The following is a 14,573-nucleotide window of genomic DNA, read 5'->3' as shown; positions in this document are numbered from 1 at the left end:
TCCAACCCATTCCAGAAACAGGCAAACTCGGTAGATGGGATTCACTCCATCAGGCTTTCTACAAAAATTGTATTACACAAATGGAGCTGGGACAAGCGATAAGAAAAGATAGCTTGGCAGCTTTGCTATTTCATGCAGGGATTTGGTATTTTCTGGGAAGATGGAAGAATTTATCTTCAGAGAAGCACCTTGAGGCAAGAGCTTTGGAGCTGCAGGCAGCTGCAATGGGATGAGACAGAGATGTGCAGGCTCCAAGAGGAAAAGGTGTATCCACATCACAGGAACACCTGAGAGGATTTTACACTTACCAGTTGTGGAAATCAGGGGTTACTGATGTATCTGGGGAGGGTGTAGAGGGAAGAGGGTTCAGGACACCCACTACAAAGGACTGTGACAGGGAACTACAAAGCTCCACAGACCAGAGGCACAGGGCACCTTTGGACCGTTAGTGTCTAGGACAAAAAGGCCCAGGAAGACCCTCTGGTCTGACCCTTGGCACAGGGAGGGATGCAGGAGGGGTGACAGAAGGTGCACGGCACACAGACACCCGGGAGGGGACACACACGGCGGTCCCAGCACATACCACCCAATACCTGCACCGATGATCAGCACGTTGGTACTGCTCAGGTTATAGTTGCTCAAGGAGATGCACTTTGCCATCATCTTTGTCCTCCTCTGTGTCTGAAGAGCCTATGCCACCACCAACAAGAAGAAAAGTCATTATCTTTTCTCAGCTTTAACCTGGGTAGCTGGGCAGGAATGGGGATGACTACACTATTGTCATAAAACAGCTTGGATAGAAAGGGAACCACTGCACCCTTGTACCCCACGAGCACTCCAAACCCATGCTCATCCAAATACCTTTCCACCGTCTAGTGCACTACCCCCTTACAAGGCACAAGAGAAAAATAAATCCATCATCTTCTGCAAATTCATCCAGGTACACAGAGCTGGGGAAAAAAAATAGAAAAAGCAGCCCAGGTGTGTTATTGTGCAATTCTGCAACCAACAGGTGAGATGGAAATGCAGAAGTCCTATCAGGAACTTTATCCTGCACCTGAGCAGAGCTTGTACACCTCTGATATCCAAAGAAGATGACGGGCTTGTCCAACCTACCAGAGCACACCCAAGGACCTATGACACTGTAGCCCTGCTGCACAGATCCTCTGATGCCATTGGAGGCCAAAATCCATTTCTGGTAGAGGGAACAGGCTCAACCCTCCTCATCACATCCCACCCAAATCAGCTGAAGTAGAAGTGCTGCCATTCAGGTGACCTGTCTGGGTCTAACCCAAGTGCTGTAAGGGTCCGGCTGGTTCTGAGCCACTGGATTCACACATGTGTATGTGCAAATGCGCATCAGAAGAAGGCTTTTCATGAAAAGAAAGATGGCAGTGGCCTGAATGGGCTTCATTCTGCATCCTATCTGGGGCGATGAGAGCCCTCCCTGCCCACGCACCAGGTTCCTCTCCAGCAAAAGGAGCTGATGTCTGGGCTCAAGAGGGAGCACAGATGACCTCTGTCATCACCGTGCCACATTCAGACCCAGCAGACAAGGCCAAAAGGCTGGTGGAAGAGGCCTGTTTCCATGGGCCAACTAAATTAAAAGTTGCTATGAGCTTAAGGTAATATAGGACAAGTTCAGGACAAACACCTAGGAAGACCTCCTGAATCCATGGACACCCCATCTCAGGTGTCGGGCAGCTGCAGGGAGGCTGGGGGAGCACAGGCAGGACGGGATGGGGACACAACACCTCTGCCCTGCTCCACTTGTGTCCCCGTATGAACTTCGGGCTGTTGCTTGAGACAGGACCGGGCTAGGTGGACCTTTGGTTTACCCATGTTGGATGTTCATGCACCCTTCTGTTCACGCACTGCTTCCTCTGCCAGAGAGCCCAAAGAAAAGCATTTCCCCCCCACCCCCATGCACACAGAGCAAAAAGCAAAAGCATGGGCCTTGATTTTGGGATGCCAGTGGCACCTCACCTGCTTGCTTGCTCGGATGTACACCTTCTCCTTCTCAATCTTCACCTGAGGGCAAAAGAACATCAGTGGTTTGCAGGACAGTGAGTGCCTCCGGCATGAAGAGGGTGATTAACTCTGTGCAACAACTAACAAACAGAGCAGAAATCTCACCAGGTCTCCTGCGAGAGGAGCTCAGGCCATGGCAGGGCTCGTCCCAGCTCGAGGCTGTGGGACGTTTCCTGTCTCTTATCAACTATGCACCAATGGTCGGTATAAAACCTGATTTTTATCTCAGGCTTACGGCTGGTTTCTCAGTCCCACCCCACTCCAGCTCAAGAGGCCTCCCAGACTGTGCACCTCTACCCTCAGGTTCCCACGACATGCCTGATGCCGGTGGGTGGATGCAAGGGGAGCTGCAGGGAGGAAGGAGAGCTGGGTGAGGTGCTACTCTCCACTGGCCACCCCAGCATGTGCTTAGAAAATGTTTGCTCCACACCTTCAAAGAGCATGCTTATCCCAATGCAAACAGCCATTTTGCGGATGACACCAAGCTGGTGCAGTTGATACTCTAGAGGGACGGGATGCCATCCAGAGGGACTTGGATGGGCTGGAGAAGTGGGCCCATGTGAATCTCATGAAGTTCAACAAGGCCAAGGGCAGGGTCCTGCACCTGGGTCAGGGCAACCCCCGGTATCAATACAGGCTGGGGGATGAAGGGGTTGAGAGCAGCCCTGCCGAGAAGGGCTTGGGGGGACTGGTGGATGAAAAGCTGGACATGAGCCGGCAATGTGCGCTCGCAGCCCAGAAGGCCAAGCGTCTCCTGGGCTGCATCCAAAGCAGCGTGGCCAGCAGGTCGAGGGAGGGGATTCTGCCCCTCTGCTCTGCTCTGGTGAGACCCCACCAGGAGCCCTGCATCCAGCTCTGGAGCCCTCAGCATAAGAAAGACACGGACCTGTTGGAGTGGGTCCAGAGGAGGGTCACAAAAATGATCAGGGGATGGAACACCTCTCCTATGAGGAAAGGCTGAGAGAGTTGGGGTTGTTCAGCCTGGAGAAGAGAAGGCTCCGGCGAGACCTTATTGCAGCCTGTCAGTACTTAAAGGGGGCCTGTAAAAAAGATGGGGACAGACTTTTTAGCAGGGCCTGTTGCGACAGGACAAGGGGGAATGGCTTTAAACTAAGAAAGGGTAGATTTAGATTGGACATAAGGAAGAAACATTTTACGATGAGGGTAGTGAGGCACTGGAACAGATTGCACAGAGCTGTTATGGATGCCCCATCCCTGGAAGTGTTCAAGGTCAGGTTGGACGGGGCTTTGAGCAGCGTGATCTGGTGAAAGATGTCCCTGCCCACGGCAGGGGGGTTGGACTAGGTGATCTTTAAAGGTCCCTTCCAACCCAAACCATGCTGTGATTCTGTGATTTCCTCTGCCGCTGCAAGAACGAAGGTCTCACCTGGAACCTGGGTAAGCTGTCCAAGCCAGGAAAGTCCTCTATGTCGCCTGTGCCGATGTTGAAGCAAGCTCCGTGCCAGGGACAGCGAACTCTTCCTTTCGACAAAACCCCTGCAGGAAACACGGCAGAGCAGAGTTGGTGCTGCCCTGCAGCTGCCTCCCGTCCCTGCCCGCAGCCCACTGAGGTCGAGCTGCCGTGACCTGGCCAGGGCAAGGATGGCAGAGGCCAGGTCTCCCTCCTGCTGTCCTGGTGATGGTGGATTCCTCAGCTTCTTCACAACGAGAACGCCACTGCTGAGTGAGGCTGACCTCCTGAAGGCTGAAGGCTGCTGCCCAGGTCCTCCTGCAGCAGCCGGAGCTGTGCTGCTCCACGCAGAGCAGCTTCAAAGTTCAGACTCTGCGAGCATGTCCCCGTGACACTCCTCCTTTACCCAGAGTAAAATGTGTCACCCACGCCCATGTGTCACCTCTCTTACAGTCAAAGTTCAGACTCTGCGAGCATGTCCCCGTGACACTCCTCCTTTACCCAGAGGTGTCACCGCTCTTACAGGACACATGGCAGCTGTTGTGGACCTGGATGGTCAACAGCATCTTGGCTACTTGATGTGGAGTTATCTTAACTTGCACATGGGACTGGTCCAGCCGTTTGGGATAGAGGGTGAACACAGTTACCAACTGGGATCCTGTATGAGGGATCCCATCGAAAATGCCCTCGCTGACAGTGCCCTTCCAGCGCCTCTGAGCACAGCTCCGAAGCTGTCTGCTCTGCCTGGAATATAATCTCACTCTCCGGCAGGGCCTGGGGCTGCAGTCTCCAGGGTCTCGTAGTCACCTCCACAAGCCCCAGTAGCACCTGGAGCAAGCAGTGCCTCAAGCAGAGCATCACTTATTTAGAGCAAGCATGTTTCAGAGCAGATCCTGACACAGCAAGGAGTCTGCACACTGCCAGAAAAGCACGGGGCATGCCCAAAGCCACGAGTTCACTCCTCGCAAGTGTTTGCTCAGAGGCTGCTACCTTGGACTTTGGCTTTCCCCGCCTGAAAGAGCTGGCTCACAACACCAGGGCAGAGCGAACGGCTACAATTTGGCCATGCCGGACCGGCCCTGAGCTTGTGCCTTCGCTCGCTGAGGCACAGCAGTGCCACATCTCGTCACCCACCACATGTGGGGACGCCGGGGCAGCCCCTGCACTTACTTCTGCAGCAAGTCCTGTATTCCCCAACGAGATCCCTGTGCGAGCGGCCAGTCTCAGGGATGCGCCCGCAGGTCTCTGACAGGCAGGCAGGCTCTCACCTTCGTTGGCCACTGGAGCGGCGTGGGGCTCTTCTGCCCTGCTCAGCGGGATGCTAGACCCAGGCGAGGGGCTGAGAGCATGGCTGCCGGCACCCAGCACTGCTGCTGGGCCAGCAATGCCCAGAGGGCACTCAGCAGGATGCTCTGCTGTCTTCCTCAGGATCCCACCTCTAGCAAAATGCCCCCCACCCCCAGTCTGGGTGATGCATTTCTCCAGCACGCAGCTGGGCCAGCACTGCCTGCTACCATTACTCCGACTCTGGGTAAGGACCTGCCTGAAGCCCATGCTGAGAAAATGCCAGGATGCTATTTTTAAGCACCAAGATGGGAAACCACTGTACCTCATCCCACTTCAGTCAATAACATCAGCAACATTTCTTTTTGCTACTGAAAGGATCCCATCAGCCCAAAAAGCTCCCTCCTTCCCCCACAAACAGGATTTTGATTTACAGGGAGCTGTGGTTTTGTGGCTTTTATTAAGACTGAGTGGCCTGAAAAATCATAAGGTGATTTTTTTTTTCCCTTTAAGACATTTTTTTAACTCCTCAGTGGCTGGGAACCGATAAACAGAACAATACGAAAAGCCCCATAAAACCAGGCTTTGAGTGGGGACAGTGAGCTGCAGCTGTTTCATACCATCCAAGAGAGGTTCAGCTCCAGCTGAAGAATGAAGCACAAGCCAAATTTAATGGCGCCCATGCCGTTTCGTTCTTCAAAGTCACCCAAAGAAGCCCCAGCCCTGTGACCAGCAGTGGCAAGCTGGGGTCACCAGCAAACCAGATCTGCGGCGAAGTACTCCCGGGAGGTTTGTGCACCCCCAGCTTTCTGCCCATGCCTTCCCCCAGCGAGAAGATGCCAAGAAGATGCTGAGCGTGTCGCATGGCACAGCCCCATGCCCAGCAGCACAGCCGGATGAACACCGGGCTGTCTTTTGCCAACACTTTGATGCCCCTGGTTAGCCTCCTAGGATGTGATGCAGACTGACCTTTGACCAGCGGAGCCCCGTAGTGGGGACACTTGTGTCCCACGGCGTGGAACTCGCCACTCTCCTTGATGAGCAGAGCCTTCCCGCAGCCCAGGTCCACTTCCCGCATCCTGGGGAAGAGGAGCACGGAAAACACATGGCAGAGCATCCGCCTGGCAGCGGATGCCACCCTCTCACCCTGCACCCCAGCCCTGGCCCCACCAGGCTCCCCCCCTCCTTCAACTTGCTCACCACCGGCTCCAGGTGACCTGCAGGTGTGAGTCACTCCTGTCACCAAGCCAGTTTTGGAGGTGGCTGTACTGCTCCCAGCCTGGGGCACATCCAAGCTGGGCCATTGAGTGGCAGCTTCTTCATCCATCACTGTGCCAAGAGGTGGCCCAAAGCACCTCCCCAGCTGCTCGGGAAGCAGCTGGTGGTCTCCACCCAAGTCCAGGGGGTCAGAATAAAGCTTTTCAGCACGTAGTGGGAGCAAGAAGCCAAACGGGTTTTACTGCGACATCACCTCCCCTCCTGGCCCCAGCAGCTCAGCAGGTCCCTGCCAGGCTTGTGTTCACTCACTCAAAGCAAACACAACATTTCTGAGACTTGAAAACCAGGAGAGGCGATTCTGACCCCCTGCATACTCCGGCCTTGGGGTCTGCCTCCCTGCGCCTCAGGGGGTCATGCTCTGGTCCTGGCCACATCCCAGGGTCAACAACGTGGGTCACCTTTTCCTGATAAAACCCTCAGGACAGCAGACACCTACATGTGACCTCCTTGCTGTTTCCCTCAGCTGTTTTTGCAGACTAAAGCTCACACAGCGACCTGCCCGCCTGCTCTGGGCTGCTGGCCCCAGCTCTGCATCACGGAGGGGCTTTGCCTCCCTGGTGCTGCTGGCACTCAGCCCCGCGTTTGCACAGGAGCCAACTTAACCCTCAAGCCATTCCCCCGGAGAGATTCAGGTGCTCTCTGAAAGACCACAGTTGCTTGTGTGGTACCCTGGACAAAAGCGTGATTAGTACAGCAGGAATCCTTTACACACAAAGCTTTGCAATTTTTAGGCTCTCTGGGTCACACCTCCCCAGCTGCAGTCACCTGGTCCTTGACCAGCCAAGGCAGGCTGAGGCTCCAGCCACCCCTGTCCTGGCCAAAAGCATCTCTTTACCGATCACGCACCTTGTCTGCAAAGACAGAAAGAGCTACTGAGCATCCCCATCTGCTGAATGAGTGATTAATGATGCCATTAGTGCTGGAAAGCAGCATTTTAGAAAATCCTTTCTAACTCCCTTGGCTTGACTGAGAGCAGGGCTGTGCTGAGCAACACACACCTCTGCGCTGGCCGCAGTGTGGGTGCAGCGTCCCCAAATAGCAGGTGCATTTGCCCACAGCAGCCGGCTGCCCAGGTCTCCCTGGGAATGGCGTGCCTCCTCCCCGGTGCCCGGCGGCAGCCAGCCGGCTGTGGCCCGTTGCTCTGCTTGCTGCAGGCTGGCCGGGCGCAGGTTTTGCGATGCATCTGCAACATGTGCTTTTATTTGCAAGAGTTTCCAAGCCCTGCAGACCATATACAGAACTGGGCTGCATTTAGGCAGTGGCATTACACCGGGCAGTTGCATTATGCACTGAAATATGATTCTTTCAACCATTCTTCATTTCCAGGAGGCTGCCCATTGCTCCTCTCCGCAGAGTCTGGAGATTGGGATGCAGGAGGCACCAGCGCTGAGACCCCCACTCCTCCACCTGCCCAGATCTCTGCCAAGGGGATTTCTGCGGCTTTCCACCCATGGGGCAGTGCAGGCTGCCCAAGCATCATTGAGTGAGACTGATGTTGCTCTGCACTGAGCAGATGTCTACTCTCTGCTCTCTCACTATGTCTCCACCAGATGTTCATCCCAACATGTCCTGTCCTCACCTCCTTTTCTCGTCTCACCACTCAGGTGTTCCCTTTCCAAGCAACAGCCCTGATACACCCTGTGCAATCCATGGCCCTGTGTGAGGCACTGAACCTCTTCCCAATGCAATTATCAGCAGCTGTTTCCCTACAGCAGAGCCTTCCAGCTAACCATGGAGGAAAGCAGAGAGATGAGGAGTGAGCCCGTGTTTTGCAGGGAGCTGGGCGCGGAGCACAGAGCTGCTGTTCCCTGGAAACTTCCCTTCTTCCAGGCAGAAAACCTGTCACCGCACAACTTGATGTTTATCTGGAAATCCTGGTTGTTCCCATTGCATGAAGTGGACCGCCTCTACAGCAAGCCCGGCACATTGCATCTGGTGTACCGAATACACCATTGTGCACACAGCAAACCCCATGTGCTCAAGAAAGCTACTGGCCATGTGTGATCCCTGAATGCTGTTCAGGCACGGTAGGTCCCAGGGTCTCAGAAGAATGGGACACACTTTGCATGCTCATTCCTCTTTGGGTTACATCCCAACTCTATCCCATCACTAGCACCCAGGCTACAGAGACACGTGTCCCCCTCTCTGCTTCACAGCCATGGAGATGAGACCAGGGCTCAGTCCACCAGCACCTCTGTAACACCTTCAAACCCACCTTGGACAAGTCTTCGTGCAGGTGCCTGCTCCACCTGCATCAACTGTCCCACTAGAGTAACGGCAAATGCTCAATTTCCCTGCCACCTCGGGTGAAAACAGCAGCAGAGCTCATCATGCCTGCCCTTGGGAGCCGTTTTGTCCCAGTAAATTGGCAGCCCCACTCCCGAGCGATGCAGGTCTGCTCCCTCCCCGTGTAGGACACTTGGCACTTGGAGGTCCTTCCGTCAGCACAAGGGCAATAGAGCAGTACAAGTCCTACTGCATTCCTCAGCTGTGCAGAACTTCAGATAAAACCTGCGGTTAAATGACAACCATAACTCTATGGGAAGATAAGATAAGATAAGATGAGTGAAAGAGTTTACAATTTACCCAAGGAACTGCGTGATCTGAGAGAGTCAAAAACAAGACCTGGTGTCTTCAAGGCAGCACACAGCCACCTGCAAGGCTCCCGATCCTACACCCACTCCAGAGTGAGCGAGAGGATGATTTACACTGCACTGCTCGCCGCTGAGCTATTTACTCAGCTGGAAATTTGTCCTGTTGCCCCACTCCACTCCCCACTTGTGAAGCACCAGCTAAAACTCAGCTCTGGCCTGCAAAGGACCTTTGCTCAGGAGCTGAGGGAGCACTGAGGGCTGTTTTCTGTCTGCAGCACACTGACCTCCCCCAGCCTGCTGGGAGGCTGGCTGGTTCTGTCTGCAGCACACTGACCTCCCCCAGGCAGCCTGCTGGGAGGCTGGCTGCGTACAGCAGCGCCAGAGTTTACCCTCCAGCATCTTTTACTGGTTCTGCTGAGACCATCTTGGTACCAGAAGGATAGAAAGGGTGGGCAGAAAGAGTACCTTGTGCTTGCAGACTCCACTAACACAACATAGAGGTGCCCGAACCCTTGTGCCAGTGCCCCACACTGCTGCTGTGCCCATGCACACCCCTGCCCAGCACACTCCTCGAGAGAAGCATCCCAGAAAATCCCTCTGGGTATCACAGCAAGAAGGGACTCCTTTCATCTGGCATGTTGCTTACACAAGCCGTGGGACCTTCTTGCAGCACCTCTCTTTTGTGCTAGACTCATCCTGCTAGGAAAAAAGCTATTCTCAACTTAAAATGTCCAGTGATGGCAAGTCCGCTGCCATACTTGGCAGCGTGTTTCAGTAGCTGAACGTACACATGGTTGAAGTGTGAGCCCAGTTTCCAGACAGATGCCAGTTTCTAGCCCTGGCTTTAGCTGAGGAGCTCCCTGCTACAGCCTCCTGCAGCCAGGTATGTTCCCACGGACTGCAGCCAGGTCCCTCCTCACCTTCCTCGCGACCGGCAGAGCTCTTCGAATCTTTTCATCTACTATACTGCACGCTTTCCAGTCAATGCATCTATTGCAGCCCTAATTTTCCAAAGTCCTTCCTGCACTGGGGCACTAAAGCAGAGCACGCTTTTTTAGTAATGCCCCAAAGACAAAGTCAGCAGAAGCTGCCTCCGTGAACACTTGGTGCTCAGCCATCAGGCTACATCTTGACTTGACACTGGAACAGGACCCTCCCTGTGCAACCAGTATTTCCCAGGATAGTCTCCCCTTTTTGCTTCGCTCCAGCTTCAAGGCAACCCCGGTGACTGCCTGTGCTCTGCCCCAGGTCCCCTCTTCCCCAGCCTTGCTGTCGCTGCTCAACTGCGCAGGAGGCAGTGGGTTGCCCACCACCTCCCAGAAGCAGCCCTGCAGCCACTGTGCTTGCCTTCGAGTCCAGTGCATCTCTACTGGCTCCTCACCCCCACCTCTCACTGGAGGAGGCCATTCACCTGCTGGCCTGATGGCCCTCCAGCACTTCTCTGAGCTGCAGCAGAGCTTGCAGAGTCAGCCACACCTCATCACGTGAAGATTTAATCCAACAGAGTCCGGTGCATGCCTTTGTAGAACGGTCTAATACGTAAATTCCCATCACAATGAAAAAAACCAGTTTATTCCTGGATGAACTTACCTAATGAGAAGAATTTACAGCCCATAAAGCCCCTTAAGTTTAGCACAAAGTAGGTTGTAGTACATGGATTATTCTAGAATATTATCACAAGCAATAGTTCAATTAAAAGCAAATAGCTGCCAGACTCCTGCTGTGTCCCACACACCTGACATCACTCCCTCACTGGAATAATAGCTATTTCGAACTATGTTTTCTTTCACACAAGGACAGAGCCCGCTGAGATGTTGGCCATCAGACTAATGGAACATGCTGCAGAAAAGGCACATCTACCCCAGAAAAGAAACACCAGCCTGTAAAGCACGGTGACCGGGACAGGCACTTTTTAGGCTTCAGAAAACTCTTAAATCAGGGTAGTGAAACTGTACGCAGCTGAAGTGTGTTGCCATTAGCAAAAAATTTGGAAAACTGCATCCTTGGTGAAAGAGCAAATTGAAAGAGATGAGCTGGGCTAGAAGAGCAAGGCGCTGCAGAAGTGATGGAGCACACGATCTGCCCCATCAGCTCCACCCATGCGCTACTCATGCTGCTTCGTAAAACTACTAAGGCTATGAATTTATAAAAAATTGTCAGGGTTGTCTAACGCAAGCTGAGCAGAGCCTGTTGAGAAATTCCGCTACAGAACATCACATCTCTCTAAGACGAGTCCCAGGGCAGACCGTGCAGGGAACAGCAGACCTTCTGGTAAAAAACAGTTGTCACTTGTCCGTGATGTCATTTTTTAAGATGAAAAAAAAAAATTACTTTACTAAGTTAAATTATCATCTCCAGAAACTCTAAAGAACAAGACAGGGGGGTCGGTTTATGTTATAAGGCCTCTCAAGTTTTACCTGCAAAAATTTTAGGCACTTACTGTCCATTCTCCAAGTCCTTCACATGGCACACGGACGCTTCCACCACATCCTTTGGGTTGTGGTAGGGATTGCTGGCAATGGGATGCTCCTCGAGATGATAATGCCGGGCAGTCCCATTGACTTTGTAGATCAGGGGGCTGGCTTTCCCGTTGGGCGACATCTCCTCCTTGCTTCTCTCCTTCTCAGGTATCACGACTTCAATTTTCACTTCAACTGCAGGAACAAACAGAAATCTTCATTAAAATGAAGCCGGAGGTTTTGCTGCCATTCTGCCTCTCCCTCCTTCCCTGGACTTCACAAGGGGCTGACAGACATCAGGACAGACATTTTTTGTTGACTTGCTTGGGAAGATAAAACATTTAATATCAAACTCGGCTTGATTATCCGAGCCCATTGTTCCACTGTTCTTTCTCCATCGGGCACCTTTGCATGCATAAAGTACATATTCTTGCAAGCAGACATTAGTCATCAGTGCAAAACAACCCCTCAGTCACAGTTCCTGTCCTATTTAGTGGAAAACAGCTTCAGGCAGCTACATGTGAGGCATGCCAAGGCCTCTAGGGCTCAGACAGACTTCAAAAAACCCTTTAATTGTTTGTAGATAACATTAACTGAAAGAGAAAGCCAACGCTGCATGGTGTATAAAGCTGCTTCATTAGATGGAGACCAATTAATAAGGAGCTAGAAATATCCATGAGGTTTTCAGCATAGACTGAACCTTCAGCATTAAGTGAGAAAAGCAAGGACTGTCCGTTTTACTTAGGTGTACACCACTGAACCCGTTTGACAATAAAGGCATCCCTGGCCTGGGGACCAGGGGACCCAGGGACACGCAGGAGCTGCTTGTGCCAGCACCGCGCATCCCCCAGACCATCAGAGGGGATACCGGAGCCAGCGGGTCCCCTCGGCCCCACCGCCACCCTGGGTGCTGTCACGGGGCAGTGATGGAGCAAGGCAGCCCCTGGCACTGCACAGCCGGGGCGCTGCCCCTCCGTCCCCCCCTGCCCTCCCGCTGCCTCGACCGGGATGTGCTGCCGGTCCTCCCCTCCCCACCCAGGGGCGGAGGGGGAGCACAGGGGCTCTCCTAGGCCACCCAGGTGAAGACATGCAGATGTTCATTGGCAGCGCTCGCCCAGCCTCGCTGTGCACCCACCCAGCCGCACCCCCACCCATCACCCCGTGCCTGGGGGGAGCAGGCTGGACACAGGAGCATCAGAGGAAGCCAGTGATGAGCTCTCACTTCATAAAGTGAAAAACATCACTTCAGCTCCTAGGGACTTTGCAAAACTAAAGCCATGAATATTTATAATAAACCCCAGGGGAGTTCTATAGCGAGCCGGGGGGTAAGTGCCAGAGACTGAAGAAGTGTCTCAAGCAAGTGGGAGATTGCTGAGCTTTCCCCATCTTATAAATGTCATGAACAGGAAAAGCTGTGCAGAAGATAAAAATTAAAGCTCATGACCTAAACAGGTTAAGGAAAGGCAAAGAGAGGGGAACAATGTGCCCCAGAAGAGCGGGACGAGCCCTGCAGCAAGAGAAGGGTGCTGGGTCTTCCCAGCTTCATCCGTTGCCCCACGCCATTTATTGCAAGTCCATTGAGAGGACGATGAAAGAAAAGGTCAGGGGGAGAGTCGTTCATTTAGGAAGGGAGAAAAGCAAGTGGCCATGGCTGTCCAGGCACTGGAGGCAGGCGGCTGTTTCAAGAGTCCTGCGAGTTTCTGCTTTTTGTGCCAGCTCAGCAGGGCAGGGGATGGGGCGGCTTTTCGCCAAAGTGCCAAATCCTCGCACTGACCAGGGGCAGGATTCACTGGGGGCTCTGACAGACAGATCCAGTAAAGCAATTTTCTGTGCATCCACACTAAACCAACAGAAAATGTGAACTTCTGTTGCGTTATTGCAGCTGCCCGCTGCAGGAGTTACTGCAAACTAATAGGCCCAGCACCATGCCTTAAAAAAAAAATGTTGCTATGAGCAGATTTGTTCCTGGAGCTCTACAGAAGCAGCCCAGCTCCCTGCAGGTACCCAGCAAAGAGGCCGCTTTCCATAAGCACTGTTTTCCTATGGTGTTTGGAAAAGCAGACATGGATTTTTCAGGACAGAGTTAGGAAATATTTCATAAGATTACGCAGTCGATCAGACATTTATCTGGAGTGAACGCGGCTGCGCATCCTTGCGGCCAGACCCCGGAGCCGGGCAGCATGCTGTTGCTGCTGCCGACTGCGGTGCAGGATGAGACCGGGCTGGCACCGGTGAAGTTGCCAGCTCCGAGCCTTAACAGTGACGTTGATGCCGGTGAATTCACCCTGCAGGGAACAACCCCCATCTCTCACTTGGCTCGATGCCCCAGAATTTTGTTTTCCAAACTACATTTGGGTCAGGTGAGCACCCGGAGTGCTCACTGATCCACGGGCATATGAACCTGTGGGGATGAAGATGGAAATTTTGCTCTGAGCTTTTCACTTCTTTCTCGGTCAGAAAAACATATGCAAAAAGCAGCAGGTCTCTGGCACCGGTACGTGACAGCGTTCCCAGCCATCCCCGCTCGGCACTCACTGACACTGCTGGACAAATGTCCAGAGGAAAAGAAAAAGAGGTATAAAGTCTCCCCCCCTCCTATTTCGGGCCCCACACTTCACCACTTGCCTCCGTGGGGGGCAACTCCCACTTGCCTCTCCCCAACCCTTTATCCCTCCAAACTACATTTGGGTCAGGTGAGCACCCGGAGTGCTCACTGATCCACGGGCATATGAACCTGTGGGGATGAAGATGGAAATTTTGCTCTGAGCTTTTCACTTCTTTCTCGGTCAGAAAAACATATGCAAAAAGCAGCAGGTCTCTGGCACCGGTACGTGACAGCGTTCCCAGCCATCCCCGCTCGGCACTCACTGACACTGCTGGACAAATGTCCAGAGGAAAAGAAAAAGAGGTATAAAGTCTTCCCCCCTCCTATTTCGGGCCTCACCACTCACCACTTGCCTCCGTGGGGGGCAACTCCCACTTGCCTCTCCCCAACCCCCCCCTTCTCCTCCTCCTCCTCGTCCCCCCCGGCCCCGCGTGGGGCGTCCCTCGGCCAGAAAACTTTTCACTTCTTTCTCGGTCAGAAAAACATATGCAAAAAGCAGCAGGTCTCTGGCACCGGTACGTGACAGCGTTCCCAGCCATCCCCGCTCGGCACTCACTGACACTGCTGGACAAATGTCCAGAGGAAAAGAAAAAGAGGTATAAAGTCTCCCCCCCTCCTATTTCGGGCCCCACACTTCACCACTTGCCTCCGTGGGGGGCAACTCCCACTTGCCTCTCCCCAACCCTTTATCCCCCCCTTCTCCTCCTCCTCCTCGTCCCCCCTGGCCCCGCGTGGGGCGTCCCTCTGGCCAGAAACCTGCATTCCCGAAGGATGATCCCTCCAGGAATCCAGGGCTCAGCGGCACCTGAGCTGATCCAGCAAACTGCTTCAATTGCCATCAGGGAAAATGACATTTAAATGAGATATTTATAAACCCAAGCTTAATTCTGAAATCCAATTGGCAGGGTGTG

General features: G+C 53.4%; 1 protein-coding gene across 1 annotated transcript in view; it reads right to left on the bottom strand.

The window, feature by feature from the left end:
- Positions 1-11,433, bottom strand: part of AIFM3 (apoptosis inducing factor, mitochondria associated 3) — a 31,969-nt gene extending 20,536 nt beyond the window's left edge. Inside the window, exons 1-6 of the mRNA XM_019472803.1 lie at positions 11,382-11,433; positions 11,039-11,252; positions 5,696-5,805; positions 3,419-3,528; positions 1,987-2,031; positions 594-690 (exon numbers count right to left, since the gene is read on the bottom strand). Of these exons, the coding sequence (XP_019328348.1) occupies positions 594-690; positions 1,987-2,031; positions 3,419-3,528; positions 5,696-5,805; positions 11,039-11,252; positions 11,382-11,433 (628 nt within the window). The remainder of the gene's footprint in view (positions 1-593; positions 691-1,986; positions 2,032-3,418; positions 3,529-5,695; positions 5,806-11,038; positions 11,253-11,381) is intronic.
- Between the last annotated feature and the right edge of the window lie 3,140 nt (positions 11,434-14,573).

This window comes from Aptenodytes forsteri, unplaced genomic scaffold (assembly GCF_000699145.1).
Source record: "Aptenodytes forsteri isolate BGI_AS27 unplaced genomic scaffold, ASM69914v1 Scaffold85, whole genome shotgun sequence".
Taxonomy (NCBI): Eukaryota; Metazoa; Chordata; class Aves; order Sphenisciformes; family Spheniscidae; genus Aptenodytes; species Aptenodytes forsteri.
This window is presented reverse-complemented; position numbering and strand designations above follow the sequence as displayed.